The sequence below is a fragment of the Chlorocebus sabaeus genome, chromosome 10, assembly GCF_047675955.1.
Source record: "Chlorocebus sabaeus isolate Y175 chromosome 10, mChlSab1.0.hap1, whole genome shotgun sequence".
Lineage (NCBI taxonomy): Eukaryota > Metazoa > Chordata > Mammalia > Primates > Cercopithecidae > Chlorocebus > Chlorocebus sabaeus.
Genome location: NC_132913.1, coordinates 57,326,882 through 57,343,438, shown reverse-complemented (window position 1 = coordinate 57,343,438; position 16,557 = coordinate 57,326,882). Strand labels below are relative to the sequence as shown.

The following is a 16,557-nucleotide window of genomic DNA, read 5'->3' as shown; positions in this document are numbered from 1 at the left end:
GAATTACCATGATCCAGCAATTCCACTTCTAGCTATACATCCCCCAAAAAAGAAAAAAACGTGTTCAAAAACTTTTTTTTTTTGAGACAGAGTCTCATTCTGTCACGCAGGCTACAGCGCAGTGTCATGATCTCAGCTCACTGTAACCTCCACCTCCCGGGCTCAAGTGGTTCTTGCGCCTCAGCCTCCTGAGTAGCTGGGATTACAGGTGTGTGCCACCATGCCAGGCTAATTTTTGTATTTTTAGTAGAGAAGGGGTTTCACCATATTAGCCAGGCTGGTCATGAGCTCCTGGCCTCAAGTGATCCATCACACCTGGCCTCAAACAAAAACTTCTATATCAATCAATGTTCATGGCAGCACTGTTCACAATAGCCAAAAGGCGGTAATAACCCAACTGATCCATCAGTTGTGTTGGTAATAATCCATCAACTGACAAATGGATAAACAATGTTGTATATCCATACAATGGAATATTACCAAGCCATCGAGATAAATGAAGTAATAATGCATGCTATAATGTGGATAAACCTTGAAAACATGCTAAGTGAAAGAAGCCAGACACAAAATGCAATGTAATGTATAATTTCATTAATATGAAATATCCTGTATAGGCAAATCCATGAAGACAGGAAATCAGATTAGTGGTTTTCAGGGGTTGGGAGGAGAAAATAAGAAGGTGACTGCTTAACAGGCATGGAGTTTCCTTTGGGGCTGATGAAAATGTTCTGGAACTAACTAATGGTGATGATCACACAATACTATGACAGTACTAAATGGCACTTCAGTTGTACACTTTAAATTGTTTAAATAGTAAGTTTTATTTTATGTGAATTTCATGATTAAAAATATTAATTGAAGCTCACAGCGCTAGTATATTATGCTTGTTTATTAATCATATTGTTTTACAGAATGTCATAATTTGCATGAAATATCATAATTTGCCTATATATTTTTAAATGATTATTTCACACCCTTAGGTAAAAAGATTTATCAAAGATCAAGCTGGAGTTTGTATAAACAATGTCATCCCTAGGAACAAGAACTTTATACACCCATAGATGTTCATTCTACTGATAAAAACTTGTTTTCTAATATACAAGATGTTAATTATCTGATAGACTATTTAAAATGTTGTCTTCAAGTGAAAGCTACAAAGACCAAGGAGCAATAATTAAAATGTTGCTAATATAATACTGATGCTGTTAATATAATGTTATGATATTAACACTGAAAATGATGAGACTGTATTTTTAATAACTCTACAATTACTACTATATCAAAATATGTATGCATCTAGATAAAGCCACTAAGGCTGAGTTTGCTCTGTTTTTCAAATTTTCATTTGTATCATCGCTTCAATTTTTTAAGCCATTTTCAGTGTTTTCCCCACATCTTTACCTCTTAGTGACTAAAAAGCTGAAAAGAACAGACCCACAAGAATTTTAAAAAACACTTTTTCATTGTCATTTTTTTAGATATGATTACTATTTGCTAATAACAGAAAAAACAATATCTGTTATTACCACAAAAAATATCCATCGGACTTACTGCTATATTTACTTCTCTTTCTCTTTCTGGACAGCATCTCACTATATTAATAGCTCAGGCTGGTCTCGAGCTCCTGGGCTCAAGCAATCCACTCACCTCAGTCTCCCAAAGTGCTGGGGTTACAAGCATGAGCCACCACACCTAGCCTATTTGTCTCTATACTCTCTAGAATATTCAAAATACATAGTATATAATCAAAGAATCTGAATTATAAAGACATACCTTTGCGTAAGGGTTGTGGCATCATTAAGATTTGGATGAGCAAAAGGGATGTTACATCATGATAAAGAATTGGAACCTCAGGCTGTTGTTCTTCATATCCCAGCCTAAAAGAAAAACACAGTCACTTTAGATAGTATTGTATATCTTCTCTCTTTCTAATTTATTTTATATGTCACATATATATCTATGGATCAGAAATAAAAACTGTAATCAACAAAGAAGAAATCTAAAAAAAAAAAACCTTAGGACTCATATTTTTGCAAAAAAATTATATTTTAGACTCATATTCTCTTGATTCTAATATAAAGAAAATGCACAGAAAATATGTTATCGAAGTAAACAATTAGGGTACATTAATTTGATTATGAGTCTTTCTGATCTCAGATTACAGATATTAAAGCATTAAATACAGAATGAAAGAATTAGTTTCACTACAAATGGAGTGGCTTACAGGATACTTATCACAAACGAATAAGGAAGTTTTCACATCATTAAAAAAAGATAGGTACAGTTCCCAAATCGATTCCTGTTGAAAAGGTATGGTTAACTGCTCTTATTAAAATGTTTCAGCCGGGCACAGTGGCTCGTGCCTGTAATCCCAGCACTTTGTGAGGCTGAGGCTGAGGCAGGTGGATCACTTGAGCTCAGAAGTTTGAGACCAGATTGACAACATAGTGAAAACCCGCCTCTACAAAAAATATAAAAAATTAGCAGGGCTTGGTGGTGTGTGTCTACTTGGAAAGCTGAGGTGGGAGGATTGCTTGAATAGAGGAGGTCAAGTCTGCAATGGGCTGTGATTGTGCTGCTACACTCCAGCCTGGATGAAAAAGGGAGACTTTGTCTCAAAATTAATAATAAAATAAAATGTTTCAACTTTGTAAGTAACAAAATTCAAATACATCTTTAACATTTGCAAAGTTTCAAAAGGAGATAACCAAAGCAGAACTTAAAATACACTATAAAAGGGCTGGATGTGGTGTCTCATGCCTGTAATCCCAACAGGCATGGGAGGCTGAGGTGGGAGGATCACTTGAGATCAGGAGTTCAAGACCCAACTGGGCAACATAGTGAGACCCCGTCTCTACAAAAAAATAAATTTTAAAAAGTACACCATAAAAAATAAAGTAGCAAACCTTAGGAATGTGCAGTACTATGAAAAACAGACTATACTATAAAGCAGAGCTTATTCTAAAAGAATTTTTTAAATGCCTTTAGAAGGTTAATTTTTTGACTACAGGTTTAATTTTTAATGACAGAGAACAAAAGTAAATCTTAAGCTCCAGAAGTGGCTAAATTCTGAAGCTACACTTCAGACTTGGGATGAACAAAATTGTTCAACTCTTTTATTGGGCTCGATTGTTTAGCAAATATTTACGGATTACTTACTACACGTTAGGCACTAAACACATTGGTGAGTAAATCAACCCCTGCTGCTAAGAAACTTTTAGCTGACAGAGGAAGACAGCTCTTCGAATTTCTCCATTTTCTACAAATATTCCTTACTATACTTGTTTTCCTCTCCGAAGGTAACCCTTCATTAATGCTATGAATCCTGATATTGTCTTTCAAGTTTCTCTAACCTCTCTGCAAGGCCAAGGTTTAAAAAACAAAAAAAAATGTGTAGGGGTCACACCATTTCTATTATTCAACTTCCCCACAGAAATAGTTTCACACGATCAATGATGATATCCTAATTACAAAATTTAGTGGACATTTTAAATCCTTATCTTACTGACCCTTGACTTGACTTTAGATACAGTTGAACATTCTGCCTGGAAAATTTTCTTGGCTTTTGTGAAACACTGTCCCAAGTTCCCTTCTGTCTCTCTGATTACTCCACTTTAGTCTTCTTCACAGGTTCATCTTCTCTAGCAAAAAATACTGTTATTCCTCAAGATTCCAATTCTCCCTTTTCTCACTAAGGACTCTTTTTGAAAGACCTTCTAATCCACGATTTCAATTGCCAGCTATACACTGATGATTGTATGTCCAGCAATGACTCTCTCGAACTCTCTATCTCTGAATATCCATTACTTCCACTTGTAAATCTAACAGGCAGGCAGCTCAACAGTCCTGAAAGTGAATTCATAATCTTTCTCTCTATATGCACACTCCCACCCCAGTCACAACCATTCTACTAGGCTGGTGCCAAAGTAATTGCTGTTTCTGCCACTAAAAGCAATGCACCAACCTAATACTTTCCCCTCTATAATCTATGTACTGATGTGGCTTATTTCTTATATCCTCCTGCATTTACACAATGCCTGAAACATAACAATGCCTAAAACATGACAGTCCTCCAATAAAAGCATGATAAATAAATAAGCTAGGAACTTGAGGACATCCCAAAGCCATCTTCTCTTACTCACCCCATATTTAATTGGCACTAAGTCCTAACGACTTTATCTCTACTTCCTCTTTGCCACCCCTATGGCCATTGCCTTTAACTATTCAATATCCGCCAATTTTATGTTCCTCTAATTCATCCTTTATATCTTTAGTGCCTAGAAGAAGTTTCCACAGGAATGATATCTTGCTTATCATTATATCCCAATGCCTGGACTGAAACAGTTAATAAAACTAGCTGGATAAACAAATGAAATATTCATGGGAAAATGGATGGATGAATGAACAAATAAACAAGTGGTATATAATTTTAGATTATCAAACTGCTACATTAAATTTAACAGGTGTTTAAAAGATTCTCACTGAAAATTAGAAGAAAGTTTATGGATCCATTTAAGCTAGCCCAATTTCACTCTTATGCAAAGATGTACTTTATTGCACAAAAATCAAAAAGGCTTGAGAACTTCTTGCATGATAACCTAAAGATCAACAAATTGCAGAGCTTTTAGGTACAGAAAAGAAAAGCATTCCCAAACAAAAAAATTAAATATAGTTGAATAGGGGTAGTATATACAACTGAAAAACTTACAGTGCTTAACAGAATTCTAGACTCTTATTTTACATTATATGCTAACAATTGCTTTCTACAATACAAGCAATCTTTCTCAAAATTAGAGGTGGATTCCTTTATGCTATTATTAATTTGCTTATTATTGTATGTGACTTTCCAACATTATTTAAAATCAGTCTGAACTGCCGTATGCAAGAATTATATACTACTAAGAATGCATAATTAACAAATGTTTCAAAACTGCAACATAATATGCATACAACAGAATAAAACAAAAAATGAATTAAAAGAATGGGAAATATTTCTAGTTGAAGAAACTGCATATTATAAAGATAACTACCTTCCCAGATTAATTTATGAGTTTAAAATAATTATAATCAAAATTACAAGTGAGGCCAGATGCAGTGGCTCACACCTGTAATCCCAACACTTAGGGAGGCCAAGGTCAGAAGTTTGAGACCAGCCTGACCAATATGGTGAAACCCTGTCTCTACTAAAAATACAAGAATTAGCCAGCCGTGGCAGCGTGCGCCTGTGGTCCCAGCTATTTGGGAGACTGAGTCAGAAGAATTGCTTGAACCCGGGAGGTGGAGGTTGCAGTGAGCCAAGATCACGCCACTGCATTCCAGCCTGGGTAACAGAGCAAGACTCTGTCTCAAAAAAAAATTATAAGTGAGGGGAAGGGCTTAGAAAAGGTTCTAAAAATCTTCTGGAGAATAAATGAGAACAGCAAAGAAAAACTGGGAGTCAGAGTTTGGAGAAGAGAAACGAGAGGAACCTAACTCCACCAGATAATTAGACATAATAAATCACCTCAACAATAAACCAGCATGGTATTATCAGAGAAATAGGCTTGGAGCTCAATAGAACAAAGAAGAAAGCTCCTAATCAGGCCTATAATGTAGGAACACTTAATATTTCATAACTAGGATATAAAATCACTAAAAAAACCTAGTTGGTTATTTGCAAATAAATTTTAGATCTTCACCTAACAATATAGGTGAGAATGAATTCCAAGTATATTCATACAGTTTTAAAAATCATCCCATGAGAAAACCCTAAAGTGAAAATATAGGTAGATACTGCAAATCCTAAGACTGGATTACACATTGTAATACTAGTTATAAAAGTATACATCAGCTCTTGGAAGAGATGGGCATTCTAAGTATGAAAGTAATACGAAAAAATAAGAAATATAAAGTCTGACTGATCTGGCTACATGAAAATTTAAAACTTCAGTGGGTCAAGAAAAGTAATTACAAAAGTAGAAGGCAAACATATTTTGGAAAACACTTCAACAACTATGACAAAATAAGATTTAATATTTTAAACCATGAAGAATCATTCGTATAATTTTAAACAATAAGATGCCAACAGAAAATGGACAGAGGTCCTAAATATATCATTTACAAAGAGTGTATACAAATAGCTAATAAATATAAAAATATTTAACTTTGCTAGAAATCAAATAAATTTCCATTATTTTAGGATCCCATTTTTAATCACTCATATTAGCCAAAAAATGTGTAAGTGATAATACTGTTTTTGGGTAAGTTTTCTTCCTCAATAATAATCAGAAAAAAATCCTGGCAGTTATTGGCTAAGATAAAAGTAGCCATTCTAAGCATGGAGAGAAAAACAGATCTTTCCTAGCACATCACTGACCCATAATTGGAATGAATGAATGGATTGATGCACCCCTCTGTAGAAAAGAGAACCAAAGACCACATGTACAAAATGAACCTGGGTCAACTTGTACCAGAATGCAAACATATGATGAAAGACTACTTGGCTCACGTCAAAAGTACAAAAGTCAGTCTCAAGTAAAAGGGATCAATTTGTATCAAAAAGAAGACTGAAATGGAGTGAAACACATCAAATATATAAAAATCCATGAGATCATAAAATACACAAAAAACCAAACTTATTGGTCACTATTGGAAGTTGATAGGGCATCCATTCCTTACTTTGAAAATTTATAAATCAGAAAAGAATCAAGTGTTCATCCTGCCAAACTATATTTCAGGGTGAACGAATAGTTGATATGGTAAAGTTCTTTATAAAAACATTCCATCTAATCAGAAGAAAGATTTTTTTTAAATCACCATTTTGCAGCACCTAATGAAATAATGGATTTTAGCAAGATTATCAGGGGTCCTTAAAACCATTAGGTGAAAGACTAACGGGGCACTTTACAATGGAGGAATGTGACTAAAGCTACCTGAACCCACTGACTAATTGTGACGTAAAAAGAGAGACAACCAGCCATTATGTGCCTCCAATTGAATATTTCATCTGCATAAATATCAGTGGGATTCTTTAAAATATTTTCTCACGGTGGGGGATGGTCGGGGCATGCCCAAGATGGCCGAATAGGAACAGCTCCAGCCTCCAGCTCCCACCGTGAGCAACACAGAAGATGGGTGATTTCTGCATTTTCCACAGAGGTACCGGATTCATCTCACTGGGGCATGTCAGACAGTTGGCGCCAGTCCGCAGGTGCAGCCCAACCAGCGAGAGCTGAAGCAGGGCAAGGCATCGCCTTGCCTGGGAAGCACAAGGGAGAAGGCAATTCCTTTTCCTAGCCAAAGGAAATTGAGACACACAACACCTGGAAAATCGGGTAACTCCCACCCTAATACTGCGCTTTAACAAGGATCACTAGGAGATTATATCCCACACCTGTCCTAGAGGGTCCCACGCCCACGGAGCCTCCCTCATTGCTAGCACAGCAGTCTGAGATCTAACTGCAAGGCTGCAGCGAGGCTGGGGAATGGGCACCCACCATTGCTGAGGCTTATGTAGGTAAACAAGCCGCTGGGAAGCTCGAATTGGGTGGAGCCCACCAAGCTCAAGGAGGCCGACCTGCCTCTGTAGACCACCTCTGAGGACAGGGTATAGCTAAACAAAAAGCAGCAGAAACCTCGGCAGAGGTAAATGCCACTGTCTGACAGCTTTGAAGAGAGCAGTGGATCTCCCAGCATGGAGGTTGAGATCTAAGAACGGACAGACTGCCTGCTCAAGTGGGTCCCTGACCCCTGAGTAGTCTAACTGGGAGACATCCCCCACTAGGTGCAGACCGACACCTCACACCTCACACAGCAGGGTACACCCCTGAGACAAAGCTTCCAGACCAAGAATCAGATAGCAACACTCACTGTTCAGCAATAGTCTATCTTCTGCAGACTCTGCTGCTGATACCCAGGCAAACAGGGTCTGGAGTGGACCTCAAGCAAACTCCAACAGACCTACAGCTGAGGGTCCTGACTGTTAGAAGGAAAACTAACAGAAAGGATACCCACACCAAAACTCCATCAGTATGTCACCATCATCAAAGACCAAAGGCAGATAAAACCACAAAGATGGGAGGAAAGCAGTGCAGAAAAGCTGGAAGTTCAAAAAATCAGAGCACATCTCCCCCTTCGAAAGAACGCAGCTCATCACCGGCAACAAAACAAAGCTGGATGGAGAACGACTTTGACAAGTTGAGAGAAGAAGGTTTCAGTCGATCAAACTTCTCAGAGCTAAAGGAGGAACTACGTAACCAGCACAAAGAAACTAAAAACCGTGAAAAAAGAATGGATGAATGGATAACTAGAATAATCAATGTAGAGAAGACCTTAAAAGAACAGAGAGCGATGAAAACCATAACACGAGAACTACGTGACAAATGCACAAGCTTCAGTAACCGACCCGATCAACTGGAAGAAACAGTATCAGCGACTGAAGATCAAATGAATGAAATGAAGCGAGAAGAGAAGTGTAGAGAAAAAAGAGTAAAAAGAAATGAACAAAGCCTCCAAGAAATATGGGATTATGTGAAAAGACCAAATCTACGTCTACGTCTGATTGGGGTGCCTGAAAGTGATGGGGAAAATGGAACCAAGTTGGAAAACACTCTGCAGGATATCATCCAGGAGAACTTCCCCAACCTAGTAAAGCAGGCGAACATTCATATTTAGGAAATACAGAGAACACCACAAAGATACTCCTCGAGAAGAGCAACTCCAAGACAGATAACTGTCAGATTCACCAAAGTTGAAATGAAGGAAAAAATGTTAAGGGCAGCCAGAGAGAAAGGTCGGGTTACCCACAAAGGGAAGCCCATCAGACTAACAGCAGATCTCTCGGCAGAAACTCTCTAAGACAGAAGACAGTGGGGGCCAATATTCAACATTCTTAAAGAAAAGAATTTTCAACCCAGAATTTCATATCCAGGCAAACTAAGTTTCATAAGTGAAGGAGAAATAAAATCCTTTACAGACAAGCAAATGCTTAGAGATTTTGTCATCACCAGGCCTGCCCTACAAGAGATCCTGAAGGAAGCACTAAACATGGAAAGGAACAACTGGTACCAGTCATTGCAAAAACATGTCAAAATGTAAAGTCTGTCGACACTAGGAAGAAACTGCATCAACTAGCGAGCAACACAACCAGCTAATATAATGACAGGATCAAGCTCACACATAACAATATTAACCTTAAATGTAAATGGACTAAATGGTCCAATTAAAAGACACAGACTGGCAAATTGGATAAAGAGTCAAGACCCATCAGTTTGCTATATTCAGGAGACCCATCTCACATGCAGAGATACACATAGGCTCAAAATAAAGGGATGGAGGAAGATCTATCAAATGGAAAACAAAAAAACAAAACAAAAGCAGGGGTTGCAATCCTAGTCTCTGATAAAACAAACTTGAAACCATCAAAGATCAAAAGAGACAAAACAAAGAAGGCCATTACATAATGGTAAAGGGATCAATTCATCAGGAACAGCTAACTATCCTCAATATATATGCACCCAATACAGGAGCACTCAGATTCATAAAGCAAGTCCTTAGAGACTTACAAAGAGACTTAGACTCCCATACAATAATAATGGGAGACTTTAAGACCCCACTGTCAACATGAGACAGAAAGTTAACAAGGATATCCAGGAATTGAACTCAACTCTGCACCAAGTGGACCTAACAGACATCTACAGAACTCTCCACCCCAAATCAACAGAATATACATTCTTCTCAGCACCACATCGCACTTATTCCAAAATCGACCACATAGTTGGAAGTAAAGCACTCCTCAGCAAATGTAAAAGAACAGAAATTATAACAAACTGTCTCTCAGACCACAGTGCAATCAAACTAGAACTCAGGATTAAGAAACTCAATAAAAACCGCTCAACTACATGGAAACTGAACAACCTGCTCCTGAATGACTACTGGGTACACAACGAAATGAAGGCAGCAATAAAGATGTTCTTTGAAACCAATGAGAACAAAGATACATCATACCAGAATCTCTGGGACACATTTAAAGCAGTGTGTAGAGGGAAATTTATAGCACTAAATGCCCACAAGAGAAAGCAGGAAAGATCTAAAATTGACATACTAACATCACAATTAAAAGAACTAGAGAAGCAAGAGCAAACACATTCAAAAGCTAGCAGAAGGCAAGAAATAACGAAGATCAGAGCAGAACTGAAGGAGATAGAGACACAAAAAACTTTCCAAAAAATCAATGAATCCAGGAGCTGGTTTTTTGAAAATATCAACAAAACTGATAGACCGCTAGCAAGATTAATAAAGAAGAAGAGAGAGAAGAATCAAATAGACACAATAAAAAATGAAAAAGGGGATATCACCACCAACCCCACAGAAATACAAACTACCATCAGAGAATACTATAAACACCTCTACGCAAATAAACTAGAAAATCTAGAAGAAATGGATAATTTCCTGGACACTTACACTCTCCCAAGACTAAACCAGGAAGAAGTTGAATCCCTGAATAGACCAAGAGCAGGCTCTGAAATTGAGGCAATAATTAATAGCCTACCAACCAAAAAAAGTCCAGGACCAGACGGATTCACAGCCGAATTCTACCAGAGGGGACAAGGAGGAGTTGGTACTATTCCTTCTGAAACTATTCCAATCAATAGAAAAAGAGGGAATCCTCCCTAACTCATTTTATGAGGCCAACATCATCCTGATACCAAAGCCTGACAGAGATACAACAAAAAAAGAGAATTTTAGACCAATATCCCTGATGAACATCGATGCAAAAATCCTCAATAAAGTACTGGAAAACCGAATCCAGCAGCACATCAAAAAGCTTATCCACCATGATCAAGTGGGCTTCATCCCTGGGGTGCAAGGCTGGTTCAACATACGCAAATCAATAAACGTAATCCAGCATATAAACAGAACCAAAGACGCAAACCACATGATTATCTCAATAGATGCAGAAAAGGCCTTTGACAAAATTCAACAGCCCTTCATGCTAAAAACTCTCAATAAATTCGGTATTGATGGAACTTATCTCAAAATAGTAAGAGCTATTTATGACAAACCCACAGCCAATATCATACTGAATGGGCAAAAACTGGAAGCATTCCCTTTGAAAACTGGCACAAGACAGGGATGCCCTCTCTCACCACTCCTATTCAACACAGTGTTGGAAGTTCTGGCTAGGGCAATCAGGCAAGAGAAAGAAATCAAGGGTATTCAGATAGGAAAAGAAGAAGTCAAATTGTCCCTGTTTGCAGATGACATGATTGTATATTTAGAAAACCCCATCGTCTCAGCCCAAAATCTCCTTAAGCTGATAAGCAACTTCAGCAAAGTCTCAGGATACAAAATCAATGTGCAAAAATCACAAGCATTCTTATACACCAGTAACAGACAAACAGAGAGCCAAATCATGAATGAACTTCCATTCACAATTGCTTCAAAGAGAATAAAATACCTAGGAATCCAACTTACAAGGGATGTAAAGGACCTCTTCAAGGAGAACTACAAACCGCTGCTCAGTGAAATAAAAGAGGACACAAACAAATGGAAGAACATACCATGCTCATGGATAGGAAGAATCAATATTGTGAAAATGGCCATACTGCCCAAGGTAATTTATAGATTCAATGCCATCCCCATTAAGCTACCAATGACTTTCTTCACAGAATCGGAAAAAACTGCTTTAAAGTTCATATGGAACCAAAAAAGACCCCACATTGCCAAGACAATCCTAAGCCAAAAGAACAAAGCTGGAAGCATCACGCTACCTGACTTCAAACTATACTACAAGGCTACAGTAACCAAAACAGCATGGTACTGGTACCAAAACAGAGATATAGACCAATGGAACAGAACAGTGCCCTCAGAAACAATACCACACATCTACAGCCATCTGATCTTTGACAAACCTGACAAAAGCAAGAAATGGAGAAAGGATTCCCTATTTAATAAATGGTGCTGGGAAAATTGGTTAGCCCTAAGTAGAAAGCTGAAACTGGATCCTTTCCTTACTCCTTATATGAAAATTAATTCAAGATGGATTAGAGACTTAAATGTTAGACCTAAAACCATAAAAACCCTAGAACAAAACCTAGGCAATACCATTCAGGACATAGGCATGGGCAAGGACTTTATGTCTAAAACACCAAAAGCAATGGCAACAAAAGTCAAAATTGACAAATGGGATCTAATTAAACTAAAGAGCTTCTGCACAGCAAAAGAAACTACCATCAGAGTGAACAGGCAACCTACAGAATGGGAGAAAATTTTTGCAATCTACTCATCTGACAAAGGGCTAATATCCAGAACCTATAAAGAACTCAATCAAATTTACAAGAAAAAAACAACCCCATCAAAAAGTTGGGCAAAGGATATGAACAGACACTTCTCAAAAGAAGACATTCATACAGCCAACAGACACATGAAAAAAAGCTCATCATCACTCACCATCAGAGAAATGCAAATCAAAACCACAATGGGATACCATCTCACACCAGTTAGAATGGCAATCATTAAAAAATCAGGAAACCACAGGTGCTGGAGAGGATGTGGAGAAACAGGAACACTTTTACACTGTTGGTGGGACTGTAAACTAGTTCAACCATTGTGGAAAACAGTGTGGCTATTCCTCAAGGATCTAGAACTAGAAATACCATTTGACCCAGCCATCCCATTACTGGGGATATACCCAAAGGATTATAAGTCATGCTGCTATAAAGACACATGCACACGTATGTTTATTGCGGCACTATTCATAATAGCAAAGACTTGGAATCAACCCAAATGTCCATCAATAACAAACTGGATTAAGAAAATGTAGCACATATACACCATGGAATACCATGCAGCCATAAAAAAGGATGAGTTCGTGTGCTTTGTAGGGACATGGATGCAGCTGGAAACCACCATTCTCAGCAAACTGTCGCAAGAACAGAAAACCAAATACCGCATGTTCTCACTCATAGGTGGGAATTGAACAATGAAATCACTTGGACACAGGAAGGGGATCATCACACACCGGGTCTTATTGTGGCGAGGGGGAGAAGGGATAGTATTAGGAGATATACCTAATGTAAATGACGAGTTAATGGGTGCAGCACACCAACATGGCACATGTATAAATATATAACAAACCTGCACATTGTGCACATGTACCCTAGAACTTAAAGTTTAAAAAAAAAAAAAAAAAAAGATTTTCTCACATGGTGGAAATTTGTATGCAATTTTTACAGACAGCACAATGGTAAACTATTTTCAATTCTTATGATATATTTCTGTGTTTCATAAAGAAAATGTGAAAAAAATCACATATATTGAAATTTCAATTCCATTTTTATATTTAACACCTATATTTCATAAAGAGTTTTAATTGATTTTAGTCTTTCAATTATACTTACTGTGGATTCATCTCTTCTAACTGGGTGAGCTTTCTCCAGGGATTATACTCAGAGTCAATGCTATAAAGCCGCATGTGCAAGGCTAATACATGAAACAGCTGATCTGAAAAAATTGAAGGAAAGGTAATTAGAAAGTTCACACATTTGTTCCAGAACAAAATTCAGACAAAATTTCTAGTTATTTCATAAGGAAACCTGTTTCCTATCCTGACAATTAAAATTCACCAAGTTTAAGTCCCAATTACTTCATACTCTCTTTTACGGTAAACTCTGAAATACATATCCAAATAATCTGTGCTAGAATCTGGACTGTCCTTATGCTCAATACAGGAATGGTTTTCTTCATCTCCTATCACAGACATACTTGTCCTTGACTTTATGCTACAGCTTTGCCAATTTGTACTTCTCACCATTGTGGTCTCCTCCTAACCAAACTTTACTATTATCTTCAATCCTCTACCCTGGGTAACATGAACCACAACATCCTAATAGCTCACTGTTAGGTGAAGTTCTTTCTTTGCCTTATATGTCCCTCTAAACCTTGTTTAGACTGAAGAGTGAATTCATCATCTTTGGATTCTACATAAAGAAACAGTAACTGAAATAGAGTATTATTTGGTACCATTTCAACTATTTAAATTTCTTCTATCTGAATTATAACAATAATCTACCAATCTTGGCTTTCAACAAAATTCTGCTCATGACATTTAGAAGAAAATATCACGTTTAAAATTATTCTGGAAAAAAACCCGTAAGTGTTGCTTTTGTATCTGATGCATCTCTTCTTTTTTTGTTATAAATGACAAGAATTGTCATTTGGTATAAATTGTCATTTGGTACAAATGACAATAATTATTGTGCCACACATACTCAAAGATACTTGGAAATCAAAATTTTTCCCTTAAAAAAATATTTTCGAACTCTGCCCACTGAAGTGGTCTATAAACAACGATATATTTTAGAAATTCAGATATGATACTTCTTAACATATGATTAAAATTCATTCTTAAATCTAGGAAAAAAGCTAACTGAATGACACAAACCTATTATTGTTACTTGCTTTCTAATTAAAACTAGACCAGATATTGTTGCTCTGAGTCAGCAGACCTAGAAATTAACTATATTTTTTGTTAACTTACTCAAGATCCATCAATACAAGTGGTATAGTATGGGGTGTGCATGTGTGTTTATGTGTATATGCGTGTATGTGTACAGTAGCTTTGGGAAGCTGTTATAAAACATATGAGAGCTGTAATTTGAGTAAAATAAATGTTCTACTCTATGGGGCAGGATAAAGGAAATATATTTTTGTAAGTTTCAATCTGATCTCTCTTTAACAAACAGAAGAATCTAAATACCCTGTTTCATCTTCTATTTATAAGTCAATATGTAGCCTAAATCTTCCTTAAATTTCTTCATTCTATTAATGACTTAGTTACTTATTATGTGCCAGGCATTATGTTACATTGATTGATAATCTCAATTAATTTTCACAAAAATTCTAGGTGGGTAATACTATTAACCCCCACTTTTGGGGCAAGTAAGTTCCCCAAATTTCCAGTTTTTATAGTAACCTGGTTTCACAGACGATACTGAGAACAAGGGAAGTTTTAGCAGAGGCAAAACATGACTAAAGATTGGTAAATTTTATTTTAATTCAATTATACATAAGAGATTACTAAGCATGTAATTTTTACTTTTAATGAGTGTTTTAATGACTAAAACCTAAAAGTGTTTTAAAAACTAAATTCTTCTCACAGAAAAATATTAAGATTATCTCAAGTTGCACGGTGAGGAGTTCTGCATTCTTTTTATATAGGTATTAACTTGATCAAAGGGCTAATTTTAATAACTCCTATCAAGATGAAGGTGGATCATTTTAGTTTCCCTAATTTAATCAAAAGTACAGAAGCTGCAATTGTACTAACCTGTTTTGCATTGAAACCACAGCCAGCACAAAAAACAACGTTACATTTTCCTAATCCCTATTTTCCTAATCCCTATCCTAATTTAAGAATTTCAGAATGTTAGAAGAAAAGTTTTTCATCATTTCCTCATTCTATAGATAAGAAAATAGGCCCAGAGAAAGGAAGTACCTTGCCAGCTCACTCTTAATTTATTGTTTTTCTAAAAGCTAAGAATAGGATTCAAGATTTGCCACTTCTTAGTTATTTCTACCACTCCACTTCTTGGGGGTTTTATGATTAAAATAAAAGTACACGATTCTCTCTCTCTCTCAGAGAACTGACCAAATAACCATTAATAACTTCAATTTGTTAATAAAATTCATTGTTTATTGTTATTTATTCATTATTTTGTTTTCAAAAGTTAGTCTTATAAGAAAGAACTCTAATATTCATTTAGCAGCGACAATGCCTCTTATGCCAGACAAATATTAAAGACGCAGAATGAGGAGAATCTATAATCATAATCAAAAGGTTAACAATTTTAAAAAATGTATTACCTACCAACTGCATGCATGACATTTAAAAAGTTGAAAAATAATTATATCAAGAGTGCATATTAAAATTTTGAATAATAGCAAAAAAAAAAATTAACTCCTTTCCTAATATAACACATTTTAAAATTCTAAAGTTTGATCCACATATAAAAATAGATTTGGAAAAGACAAATACCTTTAAATTCATTTATAAGTGTGCTGTGATTTCAATCTATGTATAGGAAGCACCACTGTCTGGGAGGAGCCAGGAAGTCCTGCATTGAATCCAAGTCTGTACTAGCCATGTATCCTTAAATAAATTAACTAACCTTAGTTTTACGGTCTGTAAAATAAATACAGCATCATCTTTCTGGTACATTATATAGTAATATAATAGTTATAATCATAGCATAAATCTATAGTATGTTTGTAAGTTGGGCTTACATACAGGTAGATACATATATGTTTTGTATAAATATGAAACAAATTTAATATTTATAAACTTTACAACTAAAATTAGAGATTATTATACATTGGAAACATAAGGTCTCCACATAAAACCATCACTCTACAAACATATATTAACATATATTCTTAACTCTCTTCTCTCTTCTTTCCTTAATATTTGATACCACTCTCCCCTGGCTTTCCTCCGGTTCCTTCTCAGTTACTTTTATGTGCCCTTCTTCTGCTAATGAACCCTAAAAGGTGACATTTCTCATTAAAAAAAAGGAAAAG

The 16,557-nt window shown here is 36.3% G+C and overlaps 1 protein-coding gene across 3 annotated transcripts in view; it reads right to left on the bottom strand.

Annotated features, from left to right (window-relative positions):
• Positions 1–16,557, bottom strand: part of UBR3 (ubiquitin protein ligase E3 component n-recognin 3) — a 268,897-nt gene that overhangs the window by 51,409 nt on the left and 200,931 nt on the right. For all 3 annotated transcript variants that reach the window (XM_038001943.2, XM_007965316.3, XM_038001944.2), the window contains exons 31-32: positions 13,380–13,482; positions 1,774–1,877 (exon numbers count right to left, since the gene is read on the bottom strand). In XM_038001943.2, coding sequence (XP_037857871.1) covers positions 1,774–1,877; positions 13,380–13,482 — 207 coding nt within the window. The remainder of the gene's footprint in view (positions 1–1,773; positions 1,878–13,379; positions 13,483–16,557) is intronic.